The following is a 26,663-nucleotide window of genomic DNA, read 5'->3' as shown; positions in this document are numbered from 1 at the left end:
CATGATTCGAAGGCTCTTTTTTGGTTTCCTTTTTTGCTTTTGTAAAGAAAAATAAGGTTGTGTTTTCTGTTTGAAACAAAAGTAAAACCCCTTCCTGCCAGGCCTGTCCCCTGGCTCTGGGGGGTGCTGGGACCGCAGGTCCATGCAGGAGAGGCCAGGCTGCCTGGCTGAGAGGAGGGAGTACCCTCAGAGCCAGAGAGGAAGGGCACTGGGGAATGGAGTTTGGTTTTATTAAGCAAAAAAATAAAAAAAAACTCGACACACACACACCCGCTATACAAAAATGGGGACTGTAGGTGCTGCCTCTGAGTTGGAACCCTTGCTGGCAGCTGGACTCAAAAGTCCTGAGGCCACCCAGGCCCCCATTCCTCACGTTTCAGGGGGTGGGCAGGGCAGGAGGCAGCATCCGTATCTCTCAGGACAGGAGTCGGCGGAGAGGAGGGTGACGTCAGAGCAAGCTCCTTCCCCACATAAAAAAAAGTATTAAAAAAGCACCCAAAGCTTAAAAAAACGAATCCTCCATGGCAGGGAGAGTTGGGAGCATCCTGCTTACTAGCAAAATGCCCGACCTGGCAAAATGTGTAGAAAAATAAAATTAAACTTTATCCCTGAATGGCAGAGTGAAGACCCTTCCTCCTGCCCTGCAGTGAGTCTCAGAATCCACCGAGACAGCCGGCACGAGCACATGGCCAGCAGACAAGCACTGCCCCAGGCTCATGTTGAGGTCCAGGGTGGGACGGCGGGGGTGAGGGTGAGGGCTCCGATAGCCATGGGCGCACAGTCCCTACCCCTGCCTCACAGCATCAGGAGGACCCTCCTCAGTGCCAGGAAGGAGCCCCATCAGGGGAGTGGGGCAGAAGAACCAGGGGAGGGCAGGGTTCTCAGGGGCTGAAGGGAGGCAGGTGCCCAGAAGGGTAGGCAAAGGGGTGCAGTCTCATCTGAGATCTGAAGGCCCCCTGCCAGTCTGCCCTGCAGTTCCATGCGGAGCTGAAGGACCAGACGTGCAGGCCTGGAAACAGGGGGCAAGGGGGGCCAGGGCTCTGCATTCTTGGGGGTAATGGGGCTGCTTCCCAAGGTCAACAGAGGTCACAAAGCAGGGGAACATCTGGCAGGGGAGGGCAGCGCAGGAGCCTGCACTGGTCCTGGAAGCCCAGCTGGGCTTTGGCAGCTCAGGCCCGGGAGCTTTGAGGGTCCAGGGCATCCTTCTGCCCACCCCACAGGAAGGGGCAAGATGGGACAGATGACAAGGACCATGCCACCCTCTCCCCCAGGGGGTCTTCAGCTTGGTGGGGCTCTGAGGTGGCCCCAGGTGGGACAGGGGAGTACAGTACACAGATGCGACCACGCCTGTGGTCGTGGGGCGAAGGCAGGCCGGGCAGCTCCTGCTGCAGTTACAGTAGTACTGGTGTCCCTGCCAGGCAGGGCTGAACATGGGGGCACCCCAGGGTCATGCAGCCCTTAGGGCTCCCTGGCTTCGGGATCAGTGTCAGCACCAAACACAACTGATGTCAGCCAAGGAGATGGCGGGCAGAGTGTGTGACCCCAGACACACACTCAGCCCTGCAGTCCGGTAGGGAGGAGGGGCAGGTGTCCTGAGGACAGCTCACAGTCCAGTGAGGTCAAGCGCCCTGGAGACGAGGGCAGAGGCGGCAGCCCCTCCAGGGAGGGTGCTGAGACCGGCAGTGGTGAAGCAGCAGGCACCGGGTTGCTCCCCTCCGAGGGGCTCTGACGGCGGGTCAGCGCAGGTTCTGGTACAGAAACGCCGAGGTGAAGAGGGCGTTGGCAGCCAAGCTCACGGCCAGGAGGCCCCGGACCAGGGAGGGGCCAAAACGACCTGCAGAGGGGGGAGACCTGGTCAGAACACGGGGTGTGGGTGGGGCCGTGGAGAGACCCAGTCAGAACATGTGGTATGGGTGAAGCCGCAGAGTCCCGGTTAGAACACCCGGTGTGGGTGGGCCTGCGGAGAGACCTGGTCAGAACACGGGGTGTGGGTGGGGTCGTAGAGAGTCTTGGTTAGAACACGGGGTATGAGTAGGGTTGCTGTGCAGCTGAGCAGCCCCCTAGAGCATGCAGTTTGTGGGGAGCTTAAGGCTCTGCCCACGGTGCTACCCCAGGCTGGTGAAGCTCACCCCCAAATCTTCTCTTGGCCAAAGGCTTCCCTAGCAGGAAAGACTCCTCCATCCCTGCCTCCCTGAAGGCACAGCTTTTCCTAACTGTGAGCTGGGCTGTCATGAGGTGGGGTCTGGGTGACGAGGCCATGACCACGATGGCCACTTTACAGATGAGGACATGGGGGTTTGGGGCAGGAGCACCCCCACCCAAGCCTCCAAGGGAATAAGCAGCCAGCCCAGGTCCACCTGCACAGCCTGCGTTCTCGCCAAGGCCCCTGAGCTGCTGGGCCACCCTCCAGCCTGGCCTGATTTGGAGGCAGCACTGGCTTCAGGAGCCAGTGCAAAATGACCTTCCCAGGAAAAGCCCTTCCTGCTACCTGTCCATCTCCCTCAACACACATCTCCTCCTCCCCACCCGGGGCGTGGTGACATGGACCCTGATCTGGTTTCTTGTCCCTGTGCCGATGGTCAGTGAGCAGAGAACCTGGGATCTGAGCCAGGCAGCCTGGTACCTGGTGCGGGGCCGCAGCCCCAGTGCCACGTGGTCCCAGAGCGCCCAGGCTCTCTAGGCACTTCCGGCCAGGATGGCAGCCATGGACCACAGGTGCCTACTGAGCACTTGAAATGTGGCTACTGCAGCTCAGGAACTACATTTCAAACTTTATTTAATTTTAATTCAGTTGATTTAAATAGTTGCCTGGGGCCAGAAGCTACCGGAATCGTGCAGATCTGGGCCCGAGTCCCAAGGGTGAGAGTGCTGGCTGCTGAGTCCCTGACCCTGGATTCAGAGGTGCTGGGTGGGTTACCTGCTGGCCGCTCAGGGACTGCAATGTCCTGGAAGATTCTTTCTCTGTCTGCACTCTGCACCCACCAGGGGAGACGGTGGCTGGGGATGTGTGCCCGCCCCACTCCCCTCCCACAACCCGGGTGCAGACCTCTCCAGGTGGTGGCCTCCTCCGAGCAGCCCCTGGTGGTGGTGTCCACCACACAGGTGGATGACTGGGAAGAGTCGTCCTCTTTCTTGATGGAGCGGCCACTGCAGGCGCTGCCTCTTTCCAGCTTGGATCTCAGGTCTGCAGGAAGAAGGGTGTGTATCTCAGTGGTGCTCAGTCCCCCCAGGGACAGATGTGGGGCAGCTGCACTTCACCTCTAAGGATAGTTGTCGGAAGTGGGGAGCCAGCCTGTCCCAAGCCACTCACCCACCCTAGGCAGTGGGGGGCCAGGTCCTTGCTCAACTGGCCTGCCATCTCTGCCTGCCAGTATTCAGGCCCAAAGAGAACAGATATTCTGATGCCATAAGAGACACAGGAAATCTAAACATTCGAGGCTGGGTGAGGTGGCTATGCCTGTGATCTCAGCACTTTGGGAAGCCAGGGCGGGTGGATCACTTGAAGCCAGTAGTTCAAGACCAGCCTGGGAAACACGGTGAAGCCTAATCTCTAATAAAAATACAAAATTAGCTGGGTGTAGTGGCTTGTGCCTGTTGTCCCAGCTACTCAGGAGGCTGAGGCAGGAGAATCTCTTGAACCTCAGAGGCAGAGGTTGCAGTGAGCCAAGATCTAGTCACTGCACCCCAGCCTGGGCGACAGAGTGAGATTCCATCTCAACAAACAAACAAAAAAACCAAAAAGGAAATCTACACATTCATGTTAAAGTTGTAGATTTTAAAGGTTGGGGGCTAACTTTAAAAATTTTCAATGCTTTGCAGTGCAGCACCATTTGAGTGAAACAGTATCTGTGACCACACGCACCTGGCAATGCGTGATGTGTTTTCGATCAGTTCCAAGGAACAGAGGACCCTGAAGGTCAACTGCAAAAGGAGAAAATGAAATCAGCCAGCAGAGGGCAATGTCCGAGAAGGTTCGAGTCACTAGAGACAGAATGGGGGTGCCTAGAGCTCCAGAGTGGGAAGGTGCATGCTGGAGTGAGAGCAAGGAAGACCCCTCCACCGTGGCCCCCAGCCAGGCCTCCTGGCAGCAGAGACCCTCTCGCGGCCCCTCAGGGCGGTCAGAAGGCCATACCCAGGGCGTGCTTCGTGTCCTGCAGGGGTGGCCTCCGGGGCACCTGGGGCGGATCCAAGGTGAAGAGGCTGCTGTTGTGAGGCGAGTGCTCATCTGAGCTGCTGGGCGTGGTGGGGGCCTCTCCAGGGGGTGACGGGAACAGCAGCAGCTTCTGTCCCTTCAGGTTGAGCCGGGCAGGGCTGATGAGGGGCCTGCGGTGGCGCAGAGAGCCAGAGCTGGAGGCCACCGAGCCGGCCACGGAGGGCGCCGGGGAAGGGAGCGGAGAGGAGGGGCAGCTCCCTGACAGCAGAGAGAAGTAATCTGGAGGGTGCGAGGGAGGAAGATGATGTGAACGTGGGCTCCTGTCATGGCAGCACTATGACACGCTATTTCATTAATGGGGGTTTTCTTCTATTAACCCGGAAGAAAGGAAAGGTGCAGAGACTGGGGGCAGGCGAAGCTGATGTAAAGCTGAGGGAGGAGAGGGCTGCCCCCGACCAGGCGCCCAAGGGAGGGGAGATATCCTGGAGCCTCAGTCACGGCCCCCCTGCACTTGATTTCCATCCAAAGCCCCAGGCGCCATCCTCAGCTGAGAGCAAGGCCAGACAGCAGCAAACCCTGGAGGTGCAAGGCCAGCTCGCCCAAGGCCCTGCTGCCAGCTAGCACCTGGTACGCCAGCTCCAGCCCTGACTGCCAGTGAGGACGGTAGAGCAGTGTTATATCATCTGATCCTGGTGACTGTCATTCCCATTTTGCGCAGGAGGAAACTGAGGCACAGGTGTGTGGGTCACTGGCCCAGGGCTGAGATGTGAACACACATGGGGTCTGTCTGACCCGGAAGCTCACACAACCATGGTGCTCTGGAAAGTCCCGCCTCATGCTGCCCCTCCCCTACTTAGCGCTTTGTCCTCCTCACCTGAAACGGGAAACTCCCCAGATCGAGACACCTGAGACGGTGGGCGGCTACCGCTGAACAGATAGCCCGAGTCTGGAGACAGAGAGAAGCAGGTGACACATCAGGCCTGTGGACGATGCGCAGAGGCCCCCACAAATGCTCTGCTGAAATCCCAACCCAGCCTTTGCTGTTTACAAACGCACTTTCACGAAAACACAGGTGCTCACGGGTCCCTTGGACTGCCATCTGAGGGTGCTAGGCACACTCTCTTTTTGCAGAGAAAGAAACTGAGGCTCGTGGCGGGTGGTATGAAGAGTCGGCCCTGGGCATGCTGCCCACTCCTCGTTCCGTGCCCTTCTTCCAAGGCCCTGCTTTTCCAGCTGTCGAGTCTCACTTTCTCCACTCATGGCAGACCCCGAGACTCCACCCCAGAGAGCACCGACCACGCTGCCTTTTCCTAAGTCAGGCACATGCACCCCAAGGGCAGGGGCCCCGTTTCTAAGTGGCTGGCTGAGAGCTGAATGCAGGACCCGGAGGCTGCTTCATATCCCGTTGCTGCCTGCGGGCACCTAAGGGTCTTTCGCAGCACCCAGGTAACCCTCCCCTCACCGGGCCAGGGGACAGGCTGGGGAAGGGTGGTTACATGACCCCAGCACACCAGCCAGGTCCTTCTAGAACCCATTCTGTGGATGCTGGGAGAGGCCGTCTTCCTGCCAGGCATGGGCTGCAGGATGCAGGGATGAGGTGTGCGCAGAGGAGCAGAGTGAGGACAGAGGGAAACAGCAAGCTGCATTCTGGCCACAGTGCCGCAGCCTGGCCCAGCATGTCTCTAAGAACTCCTCCCTCCAACCCACCCTGGCCACGGAGACTGTGATCCCGTCTGTCACTGGACATTCCGAGATAAGCCTGTGCCCCACAGACCTCTGCTGCCACCCCAGACAGGCTGCTCTGTGTCCTTGCCTTGAGCCTCAACAGGGAGACTGCCTGTTCCTCTTTATGAGCAGGAGGCCTGGTCTGAACCGGCCCTGGGACTGCCACACCCCTCCTAAGGGGCTTGAAACAGAAGTCCCTGAGCTCCGCCACCTCCATCAGAGTGCTCAGGCCCAGGGCAGGGCTGCTCCTGGCACCTCCCACCCCAAGTTCCATTCAAGTGCCACTAGGCTGCGGTGCCCTGAAAACAGGGGGGTTATCTCTGCTTAGGGGAAAAGCAAAACCATCCTAATATCAACCTCGGCGTGTGCAAAATGGCCTGCCCTTGAACCGCATGAGGAGAGGGCCTTGCTGTTATCAGCATCTCCTCCCCCAGAATAACTGCAGCAGTCCCCTTTTCTGAGGGGCGTGTTCCAATTTGAGAGGAAAAGATTAGGCACGGCACGGTGCCCGCACCTAGTCAAGGTCACGTCACCAGAGCTGGGACTCAGGGACCATGCTGGGCTTCCCACCTGATGTGACAATTCTGGGCACTTTACTTTTATTTTTTTGATAGGGTCTTGCCCTGTTGCCAGGGTGGAGTGCAGTGGCATGATCACAGCTCACTGCAGCTTCAATTCCTGGGTTCAAGTGATCCTCCCACCTCAGCCTCCCAAATAGCCGGGACTATAGGTGCATGCCACAGTGCCCGGTAAATTTTTAAAAATTTTCGTAGAGATGGGGTCTCCCTATGTTGCACAGGCTGGTCTTGAACTCCTAGCCTCAAGCCTTCCTCCCACCTTGGCCTCACAAAGTGCTGGGATTATAGGCATGAGCCATCTATGCCTAGCTAGCCCCATTTCTTTGAGGGGAAACTGAGGCTCAAAGTTCCGTTCGGCCTGTCTCTGTAGCAGGAACACTAACCCCTCCTGGCCCTCCCTATGCTATGTAACCACCCACAGTTCTGTCCCAGCTGCCCCCAGCCCTGTCTGCCAATGCCTGGGCATCCATTACCTGCTCGAGTCAAAGAGGGTATGGTTCCCAGCGAGAGGGCCCGGCTGAGGCGGCCGGGCAATGAGGAGGGCGAGGCCCGTCGAGGAGACCGGAAGAGCTGCTGGTTGGCGAGAGGCAGGAAGCTGGGTGGGCTGGGGATGAACAGAGACGCTGGAGAGCCTCCGACGCTCACGTGAGGGATAGCCAGGCTGGGGCTGGTGGGGACGAGGCCAGCAGAGTCTCCTGGGAAGAACCTGCAAAGGCCCGTCAGGCATGGGAGAAGAAGAGGGTCAGCGGAAGGTCCTGGAGGAAGCCCTGGACAGCGAGTCCCACCCCTTTCCCACGGTGCAAGGCAGGGGCCTAAGTTGGGGTCCCCAAGGAGGCGTGCGTTAGTTAAAGCAGAAAAGCAATTCAACCACATTCACGCCGTTAGGAGCGGGTGGCTGGGAGGGGCCAGTGAGACCCAGCCCTCCCCGCATGCCCCCTCCTACCCCTCGGCTCACAGCAAACTATCTCCACTACGAGTCTCGGTATTAAAGTGACACTGTCGCCCTTGCCAACCTCGTGCCAACCCCTCTGCCTTGAAGCAAAAATGCCCAGCCCCATGCTAGGCACTCAATGAAGGTTAATGGACTTGGGCTCCTTGCCACTTCTTGTTCTGTGCCCAGAGCCTCCTCACAGAGTGGCTGGGCTCAGGGATACCCTGGCTCATCTCCCAGATGGGCCAGGATCACAGGAAGTCAGGCCCCAGCACAGCTCTGGGCACCCTCTGCTCCCAGGCGTGACTTCTGGAAGTCCTCCCACAGCTCTGCCCTTGGGAGGCTGCTTCCTGCTCTCTGGCCTCGCACTCTAAGAAACTCCTCTAAAGTTCCTGATAGAGCAGATCTGCAGGGGCAGCCAGGCCTTGGAATCCCTTAGAAGAGGCTCTCACGGGACGACACCAAAACTGAACTTAAAAAGACCCATCGACGACCACAAGGCTGCCCGCAAGACGGAAGGTGACAGTGTCTCTTTAACTTGAGATGGTACAAATCACACAACAGGACCCGATGGCCCCACGCCAGAACGTCAACCATGCTTCTGATTAAGGCACCCGATTACAGAAGGGAGAGGGGGACGGAGGCAGTTAATACATTAGTCCACCGTCTGGATGGAGCTGCGGGGGTCCAGCCTTACCTCGGTGCCAAGGGACAAATGAGCCCAGTGGACAACGTGCTGGTGAGCGGGCAGGCTGGCCTGCAGGAGCCAGGGCTGGCTAAGGGACCCATGCCCATCACGACCGAATGCCAAGCCACATGCCACCAACCTCCCAGCCAGCTTCCCTCTAAAAAAGTTGTATAAGGAAAGTGAGGGGTCAGCTGTGACTTCCTGGAGACTCATGTGACCTTTCTAATGCCTTTCAAGGTACCAGGAGGCTATGTGGACTTTGGAATCAAAGGTGAGGCCCAGCGTTCAGGGAATGTGGGCATCAAGGCAGGAGCTGAGCTGGGGACCCTGGGGAAGGGCCGGTCAGCCGGACTGGACACAGCCATGCCCCGCCCATTGACCGGTGCTTCCCAGGCCCAGTGCCCACCGCCTTGCCCCAAGACTGCAGGGAAGACTCCACCTCTACACAGAAGATGAGATTTTCTGTTGTCTCATTAGAACTGTGGTAGCATTTGGCAGGACAGTGCTGTGACTTCAGGGAATGGTCCTGAGGACACTTCAGGCAGGGGCAGCGAAGGCGTGGCTGGGACCTTGGGGCATGACCCTCCGTGGGAGGGAGTTTCTGGGGCAGTAGGACTCTGGCCTCCAGCAGGCCCCCCCAGCAGATGGCAGCAGAACTCTGCGCTGGGCTTCCTGTGCCCACTCCACCTGGCAGCGCAGACGTAGCCAAGAGTCAGCCAAGGGTGACCAGCACCCCCAGTGATCTGTGAGCACCGTTGGGGGATGAATGAGTGGAATGTCCTAGTGGGCTGTGGGTTTGAGGTGGCTAGCTGGGCCCCGCAGCTCCCGGCCCCCAGGGTCGGCTCCAGCAGGAGAGGCTGGGTCTTGCCAGTGCGTCCCCACTCTTCCCAGCTCCTGCTCACCCTGCCTGGGGCTGCCTCAGTGCTTAAAATCTGAATCTCCTGACTGCCTGGCACAGGTACTGTTGTTCCCAGTTTAGTGCCACTGAAGATGGTGCTGTGGGGAGTTCCTTGGCAGTCTGACCCCTCACCGTGATACGTGGGAGCATCACTCAGTGAGCAAGACCTGGTAAATCGCTCGCAGGGTTGCGTGTAAGGTGCTAGGCTCTGCACGGGGGCCCCAGCGAGCCTCCTCCAGCTAAAGGAGCCCAATCTGTTGGGCCCTGGGGAGCTCCAAAGGTGCTGACATTTCCTTTGGTGAGAGGTCCCCCCAGACTGCCCTGTGCCCTCAAATCTCTTCTCAGGGAGGGATTAAGAGCCCAGGATCAGGCCAGGATGCTGCCCTGGGGAGCGCCCCAGTCACACGCATCTGACACCAAGGGGAGGCGTCTGGTCTTCTCTGATCCAATCCCAGCCCACGTCAAGAGCGGAAGGAGAGAGACCACGTTTAAAGCAGCAGTTTATTGAGATGGAAAAAATACGATCCAGAAAGGCAAGCGAGGCGAGCCGGGCCCCCTGAGCCAGCCGGTGTCACTGTCACTGGCTCCCAAACCTGACTCCTGTCGACGTGTCTGCACCCCAAACACAGTCGCCCACCCCAGCCCTGGCACAGAAGCCCTTCTGAAAGAACGAAAAAGAAGAAAGACGCGGGACCTGACGCCAGCGGGTAAAGCAGGGCCCCAGAGGCATTTATTGAAAACACAGAATCCAAAACACAACATCTAGGCCGGAAGCGATGGTTACAGTGATGAGAGGGTCACTAGACAATTATCCACAATTCTACAACACGAGACAGAGACTCGGCAACAGTCACAGACAGAAAGGTCATGGGCTCTTTCCTGGGCAGGGTGGGCGCGGCAAGTGCGGCGTGGAGGCTGCGTCCTTGCGGTTTGCTCCCAGGCAAGGCACACGGGGAACCTGCTTCACCCGGGTAGGGACCCCAGGTCTGAGGGTGAGGATGGCTGAATCTACCTCACTCACGTCTCAGGGATGGTCACCCATACCTAGGATGACCCCACCTGGACCCGGGAAGGTCTGATGGCCCTCCCAAGTCCCCTGCAAGGAGAAGAGGTCCCTGGCAGGGGTGACACATGCCTGGTCAACAAGCCACAGCACCGCAGTGCCTGCACTCCCTCAGCTACTGCCCAACACTCAGTGGTGCTGGAATTTTCTCCACGTAGTGTAACTTGAAGGGACAGATGGATAATTTAAAAAGTCAAGCCAAACTCTAAAAAAGGCAGGAATCCTCACTCAGCTGAGAGCCACCTCCTGAGATGGCGTTTCGGACCCCAGCTGAGGGCAGAAGTGCCATCAGCTCAGCAGGAGGATCCCAGCCAGCACGAGGGCTGGCTCTGGTTATTATAAATAATCTAATTTAAATACACATATACACACAGATGTCCTGCTTCTACCCAATGCCAAGAAAAGCAGAATTTAGCATCGCACTGTCAACACTTCCTCGAGAACCGAAGATTCGAGACGCAAGCAATGGCATGCCCCGCCAACAGGACGCTTTCTTGCCCTGGCTCCACCACGTCCTCCTCTCAGATGGGTTCTTTTCGGGGTAGGAGGTGGGGTGAATGGACAGGCAGGCGGTTTTCTGCCCTTCAGACGGACACCACTGAGGGCCACTTCGGCTCAACCCCACACTCCTCACTGCAGAACCAGCAGGAAGTATGACCCCGTCCACAGCTTTTCAGAGGGGTTTTTCACCTCACGCTCCACACAGAACAAGCTGAGCCCAGCAACACCAGGGTCCCGTCTGAAGCCACACAGCCCATTGTGCACAGAGGCCACAGAAGCCCCTGAGGGTCTCCCAATGCACCTGGGCTCCTCACTTGTGAAACTGCGCACGGTGTGAGCTGCCACCCAACCACTAGGATGGGGCAGCCTCTAGGACCCCCAGGTGTGGGGGATTCACATCAGGAGGGCCCGGCAGCTGCCCCTCCATCCCTGCAGACCCAGGTGGCAGGTGTGACCCTCACGCACCTGTGATCTGCTCTTGCCTCCCCCGGGCTCCAACGCACAGGAGAGCAGCTGGCACGCCCCGGCCACATCCAGAAGGTAAACTCATGCTCGCAGTGGCGAGCGGCAGGACATGCTGGCCCTGGGGAAGTGCACAGCCAGAGGGAACGTGCCCAGTCAGGGACGGCCTCGGGCCACTCTGGACTGGCACCCCCAGGCCGGGAACTTCCTCTGTCCGTGGCAGCCCCTTGACTTCCAGAGCGTATCTTCATGAGCCACCCTATGTGATCCCCACCCCACTGAGGCTGGCAGCTAAGGGCTCTGGAGGTGGGTCTGCCTCATTTCATAGATGGCAAACTGAGGTTGGGAACAGCTGGGACCTGGCCAGGCCTTGTTATTGAGGAGCAGGTCTGTGGGCTGCCCCCTCCCCCAACTTGGAGGGCAGAGTGGGGCTGGGCCATGTGGGCTGTGGCAGCCCCAGAGGGCCATGGAGAGCAGGAGGCTGGGCAGCCTCTGTGAGCCACTGCCAGGGCCCAGGGAGGCTCATGACAGGCCAGGGCGGGACAGGATGACAACAACCTGATGTTACTGAGGGCCTGCATGCCTTGGGCCCCTTACCCTTGGAAAACCTCAGATTGCCTAAGATCAGCACAGGCTCCAACTGCCCGTCTCAGGCAGGCTCTCGCTCCCCAAACTCAAGGCAAAGGCCAGGCTGGACCCGAGAACCACACTCTCCAGCCCCGGGGATTCAGAAGGGTCCTAGAGCAGGAGGCTAAGCCGCAGCCCTGCCTCCTCCACGGTTCCACCACCTCCGGCAGGGCCAGTTTAGCCACAAGCAGGTCCAAGGGGATAGACTGAAGGTGGTAACTGGGGGCGAGGTGCGGGCTCTATGCTATCCCTGGCTCACTCTGCTGCACGGTCAGGGCATGCCAGGGGCCCAGCCTGCAGCCACTGTCACCAGCCCTGTGCCAGGGCTCAGAGGGGAAGACAGCAGAACGAGGCACCTCCCCCAACAGTGTCAGAGCCAGAAAATGGCGTGGTGTGTGTGTGGGGGGTGCCCAGAGCTACCAGCAGAAAGCCATGGGTCAGAGACTGTGTGGGTGCTACCCATGTTCCAGTCACCAGGACGGTGAAAGGGCCTTGGCCAGAGAGGTGGCGGTGGTGGCGAGTAACTACAGGAGACTCGAGGATCGTGGTGGTACTAGAAAGGGAAAGGGGGGCAGACTGATTCTTGAAGGCAGTGGAGGGGCTGGGCCAGGACCCGGGGCTCGAGGCTGGGGGTGGGAGGGAGTGACCAGGTGAGAAGAGGCAGGGCAGAGAGGGGCCGCTTCGGACCGGGAGAGCCTGGGCCTGTGCATCTGCGTGTCCTCCCCCCGCAGTCACGGCTGCTTCTCTGACCTTCGGGGCCGGAACCTCCGTGGGCCTGTTGCCTTCCTTGTGGCCACAGCCGCTGTGAAGCCGACCAGGCAGCACAAAGACGTGGTGCTGAACTTGAGCGTGTCCAGCCAGCTGGGCGAGGCCTGCAGGTGCTGCTCAGTCAGGTGCAGTCCCAGCAGCAGGGCCCATAGGCACGTGCAGAAGGCGTCGATCCTCCGAAGCCTGAAAGGAAGCAGCGGGGTCACCCAGGGCAGGACGAGACCAGTGAGAAGGGGCAATGCGGACACAGCACTAACAAGGCGCACTCCCACTCAGGGAACCCCAGAGCCTCTCACGTGAGCCCCCACAACACAGGAGGCAGGTGGTTATCATCACCCTGACAGAGCTGGAGGAGGAGAGAGGACGTAACTGGACCCCAGCTCACAGCAGGTGTGCAGGGGGCTGGCTCAGAGGGTGTCTGCCATGCTGCCTTACCTAACCGATAACTCCCAGCCCCGGGACCAAGCCTTGTACTAGTGACATGGTGGAGTTCAGCCTAGGGCTGTGCATCCAGTGGGGTCTCTTGGCCCCTGCCCTAGGCAGTGATCCAGCACACAGTTCCCCTCCCGCCAACTGCTGGCCCCAGCCCCACACACACCTGATGCGGCCAGCCAGTAGCATTGCCAGCAGGCAGGTGAGCAGGCCCAGCGCCACGACGCCTGTCTGATGGCTCTGCCCGAAGGCCCAGGCCTCATACAGCTTCTCCGACATGTGCTCGGGCAGCAGGCCCAGCAGCTGCCGCCAGCCCTCAGCCCCAGGGGCAGTGCCATTGTCAGGTGCGGCTGAGCCATTGCCGCCAGGTGGCAGGGCCAAGGGCACAGTGGCACCTGGGGCAAAGGGGTCGCTGGCCCCATACAGTGCAGTGGTCAGTAGGAAGGCGCAGGCCAGGAAGGCAAGGGCACGGAGCAGGATGACCTGGACTGGGGACTTCACAGCGGAGGAGCAGAAGCTCTGCAAAGGAGGAAGAGAGGCAGGTTAGTGAGACGGCCACGGAGCCACCCCTAGCCATCACTGATGCCACTCTGTGTGGGGTTCTGGCTGGACCCACGTTCCCACACATCCTGGGCTCAGTTCCACTGGCCCACGAGCCTCTGGGTGGGGAGGAGTGCCGCCCTACCACACTCTCCTTTTAAAGAAGTCTCTCCATATTGTAGTGACCTTATTTCTCCAAATATGTTTTATTTTTATTTTTATTGTTTTCGAGACAAAGTCTCGCTCTGTCGCCCAGGCTGGAGTGCAGTGGTGCCATCTTGGCTCACTGCAACCTCCGCCTCCTGGGTTCAAGTGATTCTCCTGCCTCCACAGCCACCTAAGTAGCTGGGACTACAGGTGCATGTCACCACAGCTGGTTAATTTTTGTATTTTAGTAGAGATGGGGTTTCACTATGTTGGTTAGGCTGGTCTTGAACTCCTGACATCAAATGATCCACTCGCCTTGGCCTCCCAAAGTGCTGGGATTACAGGCGTGAGCCACTGCGTCTGGCCTCCAAATAAGCATTTCTCCATTGTTTTTTTGAGTTCTCACCAAAAATTCCTATTGTTATTTTAACTGGAACTGACACAAATGGACAGGTAACTGTGGCAAAAGTTAACCTTAAAAGTACAGCAGTAAGTTATTCAGGCCAGGAACAAGGCAGTCAGAATGAGAACCAAAGGTTCCAGGACAGGGTCCACCTGGTGCCTGGCCATGCAAACGTGTGGCAGGGCAGAGGTGGTGTGGTTATGTCCCAGCCACAGACCGGAAACCACATACCAATCAGACCCAGGTCACATCTGGGGACACAAAGGGGTGGATAGGAGTTTCTTTGTCGGGGTAGATTTTCCTTAACCTCGCTCCCATACCTGATTTTTTAAACGAACAGAATATTCCATCAACTGAGTACTATGACAACAATTAGTTTTAGCCGGATGGTTCCGGGCTCAAACCCTGGGGCCACTGCATACCAGGTGTGGGCTTTAGACACGGCCCTGTGCAAGCTTCTCAGCTTTCCCGAGTGTGGTTTCCACACGTGTAAATGGGTCCAGGGCCTAAAAGTGCACCACCAAGGTGGCTAGGAAGACGAATGCAAGTTCCAGGAAAGTGCTCAGAAACAGCAGGGCCACCCCAAAACCCATGATCAGATACGTACCTAACAAACGCATGGTGCTACCAGTCACTCTCCTGGGGACACCCACCTGGCTAATGACATGAAGGGGCCTGGGGTCAGGGTAGAGAGGCGGCCCCATGGGCACACTGCTTCCCCAGAGTAAAGGGGCTCAGCTTGGCCAGGCGTGGTGGCTTACACCTGTAATCCCAGCACTTTGGGAGGCTGAGGCTGGTGGATCACCTGTGTTCAGGAGTTCAAGACCAGCCTGTCCAATATGGCAAAACCCCGTCTCTATGAAAAAAATACAAAAATTAGCCAGGTGAGGTGGTAGATGCCTATAATTCCACCTACTGGAGAGACTGAGGCAGGAGAATCCCTTGAACCTGGGAGGAGGAGGTTGCAGAGAACCAAGATCACGCCACTTCACTCCAGCCTGGCTGACAGAATGTGACTCTGTCTCAAAAAAAAAATTAATAAATAAATAAAAAATAGCTGAGCGTGGTGGCTCACGCCTGTAATCTCAGCACTTTGGGAGGCCCAGGTGGGTGGATCACAAGGTCAAGAGATCGAGACCATCCTGGCCAACACGGTGAAACACCGTCTCTATTAAAAATACAAAAAAATTAGCCGGGCGTGGTGGCATGCACCTGTGGTCCCAGCTACTCGGGAGGCTGAGGCGGGAGAATCGTTTGAACCCAGGAGGCGGAGGTTGCAGAGAGCCAAGATTGTGCCACTGCACTCCAGACTGGTGACAGAGCAAGACTCCATCTCAAAAAAAAAAAAAAAAAAAAAAGGGGCTCAGCTCTGAAGAGCTACCCTCTGGTTACTGGGGCCCAGCCCTCTGGGAGGGTTTCCTGAACAAACTCAACACCCTGTTACTCTGCGGATGCTGCCTCCCACCTGCGTGTGGGTCTGGTCGGCCTCCCGGCGCTTGAACTGGTGGCTGAGCAGCAGCGCGCGCAGCTGGCGGTTCTGGTGCTTGATGTAGTACTCCACGGCTGCCTGGCACGGCCGGCACAGCTTGTACATCTGCTCTAGGTGGTGCCGGTACACCTCGATCTCCTCGTCATACCTGCCCTGTGGGGGGCGGGGGGAACAGGCTCGCATCTGCAGGGGTGGCTGAGCTGCCTCTGCCTTACAGGTCAGACATGGAATCAGATCGTGACCTGCCACTTACTAGGGGGGTGACTGGGGACAAGTTGACCCTACTCTGAACCTGCTTCCCCTCTGCCCAACAGGACAAATGCCCACTGTATATGGTCATGTGGGCTACCGGGAGTAAGAGCCACTCCAGGGCAGGGCCCACAGGTGATGGGGACACTAACAAGGTTCTGTTGCTCCAGGGAGGCACCCGCAGGCCAGGACTCAGGGCCTGCTCCCCACACGCAGACCTCCGGGAAGCTGGGTGAATGTAGGGGAAGGTAGCTGCGGGCTGACACCGCCTGGACTCGGACTGACAGACAACACAGACCATGGTGCCGGCCCTTCCCCTAGAATGCTAGAGAGCCCCTGGCCAGGCCTGCTGCTTTGAAGGTTTCTTTCAGCTTCCAGAATAGCCCAGAAGACATGTCCCCTCCCTCTCTCCCCTCAGACATGGAGCAATGCACCTCTCCCTCCCTGTTTCTGAGGGAGCAAGCGCTTTGGCCTACAGGGCCGAGAGGTCATAAGCGTGATTTCTTGCTGGGACCAAGCATGCCGAAAAGCTGCCTGGCTGCCAAGTCAGCCCTGCCTTCCCCTACCGCAGGTTCCCATCCCTGCCTCGGCCTGAGTTCACTCTGTTCTCCGTCCCTCCCAGGCTGGACCCCAGGAAAGCCAGTGTCTCTAGGCCCCAGCTGGGACCTGCCTCTTGTGGTGCCAGGACCCCCTGGGATGGCCAAGGGCAGGCAGGAGCAGCCAGGAAGCAAGGCTCCTGGATGCCACGGTGGGAACAGGCGAGGCGAGGCTCCCGGCTCGGCCCACCTCCTAATGCCAAGCCTCTCAGCAGTGTCTAGCTTCCTTTTCCTCCTCCCAGAAGCCAGAGGCACCCTCCACCAACCCCACAGCAGACTGCCGGGGCCGCCAGCAGGCAAGACTAATGCAGAGAATCAAGACAGGGTGGGTCCAACAGGGCCCCACCTGGAGCCCAAGGTCCCTTCTTCCCACTGCCCAGGGACAAATTTCTCTGGCCTGGCAGGTGCTGAGGTTTCCACAGTGTTCCTAGGCTTGGAACCCAGACAACAGTGACCGTAAGACACGGGGAGAAGCAGCTCAGCTCCAGTGGGGACAGAAGAACTCACACACCCTGGAATGTGCTGGCAGCGGCCAGGGTGAGGGGGACCCTTTGGGCACACAGGACAGAAAAGCCGCTGTCTGGCAGAGCAGGGGCCAGAGGCCCAGAGCCAGCACCCGGCATGTGCCTGTTCCCTGCTACTCTAAATATCCCCGGCCCCAGCCAGGGCCGCTCTCGTCCCGACCCGGCCTCACCTCCTCTCGGGGAGCGAAGGCGGCCAGCTGCTTGATCTTGGTGGTCTGGTGGTGGTTGCACCTCTTGCACAGCAGGACCTGGCTGCTCACCCACTGCTGCGGCTGCGAGGGGTCGCGCAGGCTGGGTGCGCTGCTCACCACGTGGTTCAGGTGCTCCATGTACTGGGCGGGGATTGGCTTGTTGTAGTCGCCATTCTGCGGGAGAGAGGTGGACTCGCGGTCAGCGGGGAGCCCCACTGGGTGGGGCAGGCCTTCCCAGCTGGCTCAGGCCTGGTGATGTCCCTGGGGGGCTGCTCCAGGCAGGTGGCACTGGATCTCACACATCTCTATTCTTTTTGTTTTGCACAGAACAGCAGCTGGTTTTCTTCTCATGACATCTCCACGAAACCCGAAGGTCCAGTGAAGCCACCTAGCCCAGTGCAGAGCAGGGCCTCCAGCCCTGCCACCCACCCACACGCTCTAGCCAGCATGTGTCCTCAGAGCCCTACCCTCTCAGAACTCAGTCTGCAAACCCTGGTCTGCTCCAGGGGACAGCATACTGTGACCCGTGGACCAGCTACCTGTTTCTGCCATCAAGGTTTATTGGGACACAGCCAGGCTAAGTTACTCTTGTGTTATCTACAGAGGCTTGACAGGGTTAGCAGCTGTGACAGAGATCAAACGGCTTGCAAAACTTAAAATCCTATCTGGCCCTTTGCAGAAAAGGTTTGCTAGCCCTGATCTAGTACAGAGAATGAGATGCAGAGCTGGAAAGATCTGGGTGTGAACCCCAAATCTGCCTGCACTGGTTTCCTCCTCAAGTGAGGGTGCAGCGCCAGGGCAGTGGGGAGAATCCAGGGAGACAAAGTACACAAAACGCCGCGCTCAGGGCCTGCTAGCCCCAGGGCAGGGCAGCGGAAGAGGGTGGCCTCAAGGTGCAAATCTCAGGATCCCCCACTGCCATGTGCCCGCCCACCCACCTGGCCCCACACCTCCTGGATCTCCATCCCCGCATGCCCGCCCACCCGCCTGGCCCCACACCTCCTGGATCTCCACCCCCACATGCCCGCCCGCCCGCCTGGCCCCACACCTCCTGGATCTCCACCCCCGCATGCCCGCCCGCCCGCCTGGCCCCACACCTCCTGGATCTCCACCCCCGCATGCCCGCCCACCCGCCTGGCCCCACACCTCCTGGATCTCCACCCCCGCATGCCCGCCTGCCCGCCTGGCCCCACACCTCCTGGAAGCCGTTGTACTGCTCGCAGTGGGGGCAGTCCCAGCAGTTGCGGTTCCCATAGGGCACCAGTGTGTCCTGGTTGCAGAACCAGCAGTTGACCATCGTGTGCGTTGGCTTCATCCTGTGGACCAAGGAAAGAGAGGGTCGGCCTGGAAGACCCCAGCACCTGCTGGAGGGGACCTCCATGCCCTGCCCCAGGGCCACCAGGGAAAGGGTGCCGGGAGTGGGATCTGGGGACGCGAAGCTGGAGATGTGGGCCCCAGGCCGGCAGGAGGAACAAGGGCTCTGAGGGAGACGAACGCAGACTGGATGCAGCTGCGTCCACTGAGGAGGCCAGGCCAACTTGGGCTTCTCAGCCTTCAAGGGGAGGCCAGCTGGAGCCTCACCAGATCCCTAGACACCAGTGTGGCCGCATGGGGACCCAGGGCCACCAGCTCCTGGTGGCCTGGGGCTCACACATGGAGGGCAATAGGGGCCAGGGCCCACCAGGCCACAGGGCTGACTGGGACCAGGCTCTAGGACCACCCCTCCCCGACGAGGTCCTTGATCCTGGGCTGCAGAAAGAGTGTACTCCACAGAGCTTCCAGATTGAAAGGGGCCTCCTGTGCTCCAAAGAGAGAGAGAGAGAGAGAGAGAGAGAGAATGAGACAGAGAGAGACTGAGTCCCAGGGTGTGAGAGTGAAGGCTGAGGGGAGGGAGCAAGTGACAGCTGCCCAGGCTGGGGCCAACCCTCTCTGGTGGAGGGAACAGTGGCCCTTGCTGGCCACAGATGTGGTGACAGGTGGGGCCTCAGGATAATCCCAGCCCAGACACTGGGGGATCCATGCTCTGGGTCCCCTTCTACCCACCTCACTGGCTGTGGAACACTGAGGGGCTGGGGAGGGGTAGGGAGAGAGACCACCACTGCCCAAAAAACTCCTCCAGTTCCAGGAATTCAGAAACAATGTGGGGACAGGCAGCCGCTGTGGGAGCCCTGGGGCCCCGGCCTTGCCACTCCTAATCCCCATCTCTCCCCCAGGGGCCACTTCCAGTTCGAGGGCAATGCCTGGGCCCCTGCCAGAGTGGGCAGCCTCTCCCTGTACATTCGGCCCCGCTGTCCACAGGACCAGAAAGCACGGCCCTCTGGCCTTTCATCCTGAGGTGCTGCTCAGAGAAAGGAGGACGGAGCCCCAGGAGGTTCCTGCGCTCTCAGTCTCAGTGCCCACGTCTGTGAAGTGGGGGCAACCACAGCACCCCTGGCTTCTGCATGCGGCAAGGATGCAGTGATGTAAGACAGAAAGGTGCGTTCTGCAAAGAGCCAGCTCTTCAGGGGCCTGGAAGGAAGGCTGGGCCCTGGGAGGAAGGGCTTCCACTTCTGACACCACTGCGGCTGCCTGCTGTCCCCTCCACCTGCTTCTCCTGACCAGGGGCAGATTAAGGGAGTCTCTGATCACCTGTCAGTTGGGGACGAAAGCAACTCCCTCACAAGGGACTGCTCGTGGGACGAACTTAACGGTGCCTGGCCTAGAGTAATACCCAAAAAAACCTAGTTACATGGAGGGTGGGGAAGCTTGGGAGAGAAGGGGAGCTGGGACCAGGCCCTGCTGGGAAGGCCCAGGACCCACAAGGGCAGTTGGCATCTCCCCAGCAGCCTTGGCCCACACCCTTCTCACCCCACACCTCCTGCCCCAGCACAGGCCCAAGCCCTCACAGTGCACAGGGACTGCTGCACCTTGTCAACAGCATGGAGACAGTAGGCGAGACCTGGGACCAGCGACAAAACAGAGCCAGCCTGCCAGGCACGGCACCGGACAAGGCCTTGGAGCGGCTCTGCCTCCTGGGGCCACAGTCTCATCCCTCACCTGTCCAAGGGAGCTGCTGAGCATCCCTGCCTCCGGAGAGGCCACTGTGAAGATCCCATGAGAGAAAGCAGGGAGGCCCTCAGTGCTCGGCATTAGGACAGCGCCACTGGGCGCCGACTACACAAACAGCCAGCGCGGGAGCCCTGCTCTGGGGCGTGCGGAGGGCTGCTCGGCTGCGGGCCCAAATCTAGCATTCCCAGCAACTAAGCGTGTGGCATGCTCTGTGCTAATTACCTGTTTCACAGGCTTCTTTGTATCTGTGCATGGGGGCGTATCCTGATGGGTGATGACCTGCTTACTGAACCCCCACCCCAGAGCCGTGCCAGAACAAGGCTCTGCACCCAACTACCTTCGGGTGATGGGCCTCCTATTCCCACGAAGGGCGCCTCAGCTCTCTTACTCTGTTTGAAAAGGAAGGTCAACTCTTGAGCCTGCCTGGGGGACCAATGACAGCTGAGCAGGGACTATGGCTTCGGTCCAGGGCGCCTGCCATGAAGCCCCACCCACCCCAGGAAGTCATGTTTCCACTTGGAATCTCCAGCTCTGTTGCTAAGGGAAATGGCTCCACTCATCTAGAATGAGCCAGCCTGGAAGTAGAGGGGGAGGCAAGGGATTAGCTCTTGTCCCTGGGGCCAGCGGCTCCAGCTCCTGTCACTCTCAGCCCTTGGTAATCCCTGCCAGAGTTGGGGGTGGGCTCTCTCGGGGCCAGAGCAGCTGCCGACCACTTTGGTCAGGTGGGCCCTACCTGCCAGGGGGTCCTCTCCCACGGTGCCTTTGTGGGGGAGCCCTGAAAGGTCCCTAGAGGCAGGCAGGGAGGGGGCGACCGGGAGCTGGGCATGAATTGCAGGCCCCCCGGCGCCAGCACGGCGGCTTCAGACACGTGACTGAATGTGAAACACTGTCCACGGCTTGGACAAGGTCCCCAGGCAGGTGGGGGCAGTCCTGGCCTCTGGCCTCTGACAGGCCTGCTGAGGCAGCATCTGGGCCAATCTCTTCTGAGCCAGCCTAGGCTGGGCCCTGCTTTTGCCCTGGGAGATGCCCCCAAGTTTCCCTGAAAAATCCTCAGCCCACTTCTCTTCTGCAAGCCAGCAGACTCCGTCCTTAACTTTGCTCTGGGACAAACCATAGTTGGTGGACAAGGTTTAAGGTGACATGACAGAATATCCCTGCAACACAAGCAAGAGAGGAACTCGGGCCAGCTGAGCCTATGGGTCCCGATGGGTGGGCAGACATGAGGGCCTGGAGGCCACTCTCCCTGCTCCTGCTAGCTTGATGCTGAGCCCCTGGGGAGCCTGAGGTCGCCCAGGGGAGATGAGCCCCTCAGAAAAAGCCAGGGCAGCTGCATGCTTTGTACCTGCCCTGTCCACAAGCCCAGCACACACACTGAGGGTAAACAAGATGGGCATGTGTCCCTAATGATGACACCACTCCTGAGCCCGGACAAATATTAAAACAAAGCTCCCGCGCGACGCCTCACTATTCCCTGCAGGTGGGAGGGGCTCTGTTCTAGGTGCGAGCCTAGTACTGGGTCCTCGGCCTAGGAACGTGTCAGGAATCAGACACCTGCTGGAAGTGGCACTGGGTGGGGCTTGGTCCCTGCCCTGGGGAGCTCAGTGGCCGTAGCAGGCTGGGCATCTCCCAGAGTCTCTGCCAAACCATGAGAAATCACAGCCTCCTCAGACAGGGGCCCAGTGCATTGCTTGGGACCTTGGACACTGTGTGCTGGTCCCAGTGGGGGTGGAAAGACTGAGAGTCAGGTTCCTGCAGGGACCCAGGGAGCCAGAGGCCAGCCTCCCACAAGGACATCCCAGGACAGCTTCCCAGGCAGCTCCTCGCCTATACTTCCTGCTTAGGTGGGCAAGGCCATGTCTCACTGAACCAGAAGGACCTGAGAAGGGGACTCCTGGGCTTCAGCAACAGCAGCATCAAAATGCAATTCAGAACGGAGCACTGCCAGGCCTCCAGCCCGTCTCCAAGCAAAACACACTTAAATCCACAGCAGTAACTCCAACACCAAGATGGAAAATGCCCCAAATCTACCCTTCTGGGGAACAGACCCCAGCCTGGTGCGAGTGGAACGTCCCATCAGCCCGCAAGCACCACGCTAGGCTGGCAGAGATGCAACATGAGCAAGGCAAGAGCAACGACCTCACAGGGCAGCTGGTGACAGATGCCACAGGACAGACGCCAATAATCGGTGCATCTGCTGTTGCCCCAAAGCACAGCTGTGCTCACCAGCAGGACAAACAGCAGAGGGAGGGAACCACCCACTGTGTGCCCAGGGTGCAATGGTCACTCAGGGAGAGCGTGCCACAGCAGGAGAGTGACTGGGAGGGGTGAGCCTGGACACAGGAGGGGCTGTTACAGGGGACTCTGACTTCAGAATGAGGCTCTGAGAGGTTGCATCCTCTTTGTCCCCAAACACTAGAAAGGAGACAATCCCAGCAAACACCAACAAAGCCCTGGAGGCAGGACGGTGGTATGTGCAGGGATGTGCTGGCAGGGCACGGATCCTGGGCATCGTTTGAAGAGGGCTGAGGACAGGCACCCGAGCAGCAGCGTCCAGGCGACAGGGAGGCCTAGGAAGCCACAGCCTTCACAAGGGCCTGGACACAGGGAAGTGGAACTGGGGTGCCTGCCCTGTGACTGTGCTGACCCTGGTGGCTTCCCATGGGTGCAGAGAAGCAGTCAAGGTGCTCTGTGAGCCCCTGGAGCTGGAAGCTGGGCTGACAAGTTCTGGTGCGAGGCAGGGCCCTACCATTTGACAGCCAGATGATGTGGGGCACGTAGCCCAACCTCCCCAAGCTCTCTGTAAAATGGGAGAACAGTAGGGCATGCCCTGGCGGTTTCATGAGAAGACAGTGTGCGGTGCTTACAGCTGTCATCAGCTGCTCCCATCAGTAACAATCATGGGGGCGAGAGGACTCCATGCGTGGGGGAGCCAGGGTGGGCCCTGACTGAGGCTGTGGGAGGACTCAGTCCTTCAGAGAATTGGCCTCCTCCCCAGGCGCCTCTGCCAGTCCTAAAGCAAAAGGAGGGGCTGACCTGCCCGCTCCTTCTACATCCCCCTCTCTGCCATCTCTATGCTGAGCCTGCAAACACCCGCCCAGCCAAGTCGCCTTCCAAAAACAGCTCTCCTTACACGCCTTCCTGAGGGTCATTCAAAACCCACACTGCAGCCAGAGTCCATGCTTCTTTCCTGGCTGGCACGGCACTCTCCTCCTCAGAGGGAGGAAGGCTCAGCCTCTTGCTAGGCTGGTGTGGCTTCTGAATTGTGACAGTGGCCAATTTATGACTGCCAGGCTAAATGCAGTGTTCTGTGAGGACATCTTAAAGCCTCCTGGGAAGGGCTGGCCTTTCTCGGCCCAATCCACAGCAAACGTCCCAGCATCACACCATGACCCGCTGGTGTCATCAGGGGCATGAAAGGACTTCCAGGCACCTTCCTAACTCCCCTGGCACCAGCTAGCCCAATACTTCTCCAAGGCCCCAAACTCTTGTCCCCAGGAGTTGGAAAGCTGCGGCCAGCAGGGCAGGAAGGGGAGACAGGACCCCTGAGGATGGCTGCAGTGTCCAGCCTCAATAAACACAACGGAGGTGCTGTGTGGCTGGGAGGCCATGCCCTCACCCAGGCTCTGATCCTTGGGGCAACATCCCCCATCCTGGGTTAGCTGAGAGGCGGCATCGTCCAGGAAAATACTGGGTGCTGGACCAGCTCAGCTGCCAACATGCTCTGGGAATCTGAGCAAATCATCTGAGGTCTGTGGACCTCAGTCCCCTGGGTATAAAACCACTGGCTTGGACCAGCTGGTCCTGCAGATGCTCAGCTTCCAGAAACCCAGGATAAACTGACATAGAGAGACCTGGCTTGTCAAGGACCCATGGGCTGGGGTCCCTCAACCCCCACCTACCCTCCTCAGTCACATCTGGCCCATCCACCAGACACAGCTGATGTCCCTCCCATCCCTTCCTCCTCTGGGAAGCCTGTGACTCAACCACCTGCAATTCTTTTTCTCTGCTTTCCCCCTGGAGGAGAGAAGCAGCACCGGTTATAGGTTAAGGAAGAATAAACAGACCAGCCAGACGGTCAGGGTTCAAATCTCAGCTCTGCCACTTGCTGCTGAGTGGGCAGGTCCCTTCACCCCTTCTACCTAAGTGTGTGAGCTTCCTGCATCCCTTGCCGAAGCTGCAAACCCACCCACTCTTTCTAGGATGCTCTCACAACTCCAATTTCCCCCTGCCTTCTGGAAAGGTGGATCAAGTGAAAAAACAGTAAGCTACCAGCAAGGCTCTGCTGAAGCAAGAGGCCATGAAGCTTTTATCCCTGGCGATGGAGGCCAATGAAAGAGGCCAGATCTGGGCAGGTGCGGTGGTTCACGCCTGTAATTCCAGTACTTTGGGAGTAGGAGGCGGGCGGATCACCCGAGGTCAGGAGTTCGAGACCAGCCAGGCTAACATGGTGAAACCCCGTTTCTACTAAAAACACACAAAATTAGCCGGGTGTGGTGGCACGTGCCTGTAATCCCAGCTATTCGGGAGGCTGAGGCAGGAGAATCGCTTGAACCAGGGAGGCGGAGGTTGCAGTGAGCCGAGATCGCACCATTGCACTCCAGCTTGGTCAACAAGAGCGAAACTCCGTCTCAAAATAAAATAAAATAAAATAAGAGGCCGGATCTGAACACAGGGACCTGCATGACCCGTGAGCCGGGCATGGATGAGGGTGGCCCCGGCCCCTCTTGAACGGCTTTGAAGCATCTCAGGCCTTGCCCACCTCTGGGAGGCGGCCCAGCTTAGGAACCTACCCTACAGGCTCCATCGGCTCAAACCATGATTCCTCTCATTAATGTCAATTTACTCAGCCTCCCTGTCCCTCAGCTGCTCTAGGGAAAGCAGGGGCTGCGGCTCTGAAACGCGCGGATGTGAGGCGTGTAGGAAAACACCCGGGACGTCACATGCCGAGCGGCAAGTGCCAGCCGCGATCGCCAGATCGCGGTGTACCAGGGCCCGGCGTGGGGCTGAGGGTAGGGGCGGCCTGCGCGCACCGGCTCCAGCCCTGCGCGGCTCCCGGAGGAAGTTTGTGGCCCCCGCGCCGCGCTCCCGCCCGCACCCCACGTTCCCGGAGTCCCCGCCCCGCCCCCGATTCCGTAGCCGCTTCCCGACTGCAGTCCCAACCCGGTCTCGGGGGCCGGCGGCGCGCACCGGGGGTCTCCGCGCGCCCGCGAGTAGGCCAGGTCCCCGCCGAGGCGGGCAGCGGGCCGGGGCGGCGCGGGGGCGGGCCCGGCGGGCGGCGCCAAGGGCCGCGTGGGGCCGAACCGTGCACTCACCTCCGCGCGATCCGGTAGAGAAGCACGCCGGCCGCGGCGCACGCCGTGACCCCCAGGCCGCCGGCCAGGCCGGCCGTGGGGCAGCTGGCCAGCAGCGCGCTCACTCCCTCCATGTCTCCCCGCACGGAAGGACGGCAGTCGAGCAGGCAGGACGGCAGGCGAGCGGACGGCGACAACGCCGTGGGCACGGGCCGCAGGCGGGACGCGGGGCGGCGACGCGCGCCTCCTCGCACCGTGACCTTCGCCGCTTTGTAGCGGGCGCGGGCCCGCCCCCCGACTCGGCGCGCTCCCGCGGCACAGCCAATCGGGGCGCGGGGTGAGCCTGGGTGGGCGGGGCGGCGGCGGCAGCGACAGCGCCGGCCCGGGAGCGCCCCCACGCGGCCGGAGGTGGAAGGCGGCCCGGGGTAGGCGGGGCGCGGAGGTCGGCGGGAAAGCCACGCCCTCTGCCTCCCGCGCTGGCCGCCAGGCAGGGAGGTCGGGCATCTGAAAGTCCACCGACCTTCTGCCAAGGGGAGCATCACCAGCGTACGCAACTGCTTGTAATGGGTCTTTTTCCCCCTCACTAATCCTGTCTAGCCAAACCCAGCCTATGCGCCCAGTGCTGTTAAGCTGCTCCAAAGGTTGAAAAACTAGCTTTTTAGAAACACGATCATCCACGGATAGGGATGTGGTTGAATAAATCGTAGGATAGCTATACTTTGGAACATAATGCCATCATTGGAAAGAATGCCAGACCTGGAGTTATTGGCATAGATGGACGCTACATTGTTTTTAAAAAGCAACATGCTATGTTACTATTACTAATTATTCTGGGAAAAAAGCAACATGCAGGTGGAGAGCAGTGGCTCACAATACTAATTCCGGCACTTTGGGAGGCCAAGTGGGCAGATCACCTGAGGTCAGAAGTTCAAGACCAGCCTGGGCAACATGGTGAAACCCCCATCTCTACTGAAAATACAAAAATTAGCTGGGTGTGGTGGTGTACGCTTGTAATCCCAGCTACTCGGGAGTCTGAGGCACGAGAATTGCTTGAACCTGAGAGGCGGAGGTTGCAATGAGTCGAGATCAGGCCACTGCCCTCCAGCCTGGGTGACAGAGGGAGATTCTTTCTCGAAAAAACAAAAACGAGAACAACAACAGAAAACATGCAGATTGATTTTTAAATAACATCCACAGCTTAATAAAGCTTTAAGTATTTGTGGGAAGTGGTGAGTGGGTAACGCTGAACTGCAAACTAATTAGCTGGTGGTGGGAGATTTGAGAGGAAGTCACTGTGTTTCATTATCGATTTCGGCTAAATTACTAGCTTTTAAAAATTAAACAGAAAATATTTGTATC

At 59.1% G+C, this 26,663-nt stretch overlaps 1 protein-coding gene across 1 annotated transcript; it reads right to left on the bottom strand.

Annotated features, from left to right (window-relative positions):
• Positions 1 to 25,458, bottom strand: TMEM201 (transmembrane protein 201). Its single transcript, XM_021669878.2, has 11 exons — positions 25,326 to 25,458; positions 18,161 to 18,281; positions 16,945 to 17,139; positions 15,382 to 15,558; positions 12,993 to 13,345; positions 12,377 to 12,577; positions 6,930 to 7,162; positions 5,028 to 5,099; positions 4,133 to 4,432; positions 3,047 to 3,184; positions 1 to 1,834 (listed from the first exon to the last, which is right to left on the bottom strand). Exons 1-11 carry the CDS (start codon positions 25,436 to 25,438, stop codon positions 1,737 to 1,739), a joined length of 2,001 nt encoding a protein of 666 aa, XP_021525553.2. The 5' UTR covers positions 25,439 to 25,458; the 3' UTR covers positions 1 to 1,736.
• Positions 25,459 to 26,663: the final 1,205 nt, after the last annotated feature.

Source organism: Aotus nancymaae, unplaced genomic scaffold, assembly GCF_030222135.1.
Source record: "Aotus nancymaae isolate 86718 unplaced genomic scaffold, 86718_ANA_hifiasm-v0.15.2.pri h1tg000053l, whole genome shotgun sequence".
NCBI lineage: Eukaryota > Metazoa > Chordata > Mammalia > Primates > Aotidae > Aotus > Aotus nancymaae.
The sequence above is the reverse complement of the archived record's forward strand: the minus strand, read 5'-3'. Positions and strand labels throughout refer to the sequence as shown.

Coding starts and splice junctions, on each gene's coding strand:
- TMEM201 (XM_021669878.2), bottom strand. CDS start 25,438: ATGGAGGGAGTGAGCGCGCTGCTGGCCAGCTGCCCCACGGCCGGCCTG. Junction 7,163..12,376: donor CGGAGGTTCCGGCCCCGAAG/GTCAGAGAAGCA, acceptor GGGCCTTTGCAG/GTTCTTCCCAGGAGACTCTG. Junction 5,100..6,929: donor ACCCTCTTTGACTCGAGCAG/GTAATGGATGCC, acceptor CTCTGTCTCCAG/ACTCGGGCTATCTGTTCAGC.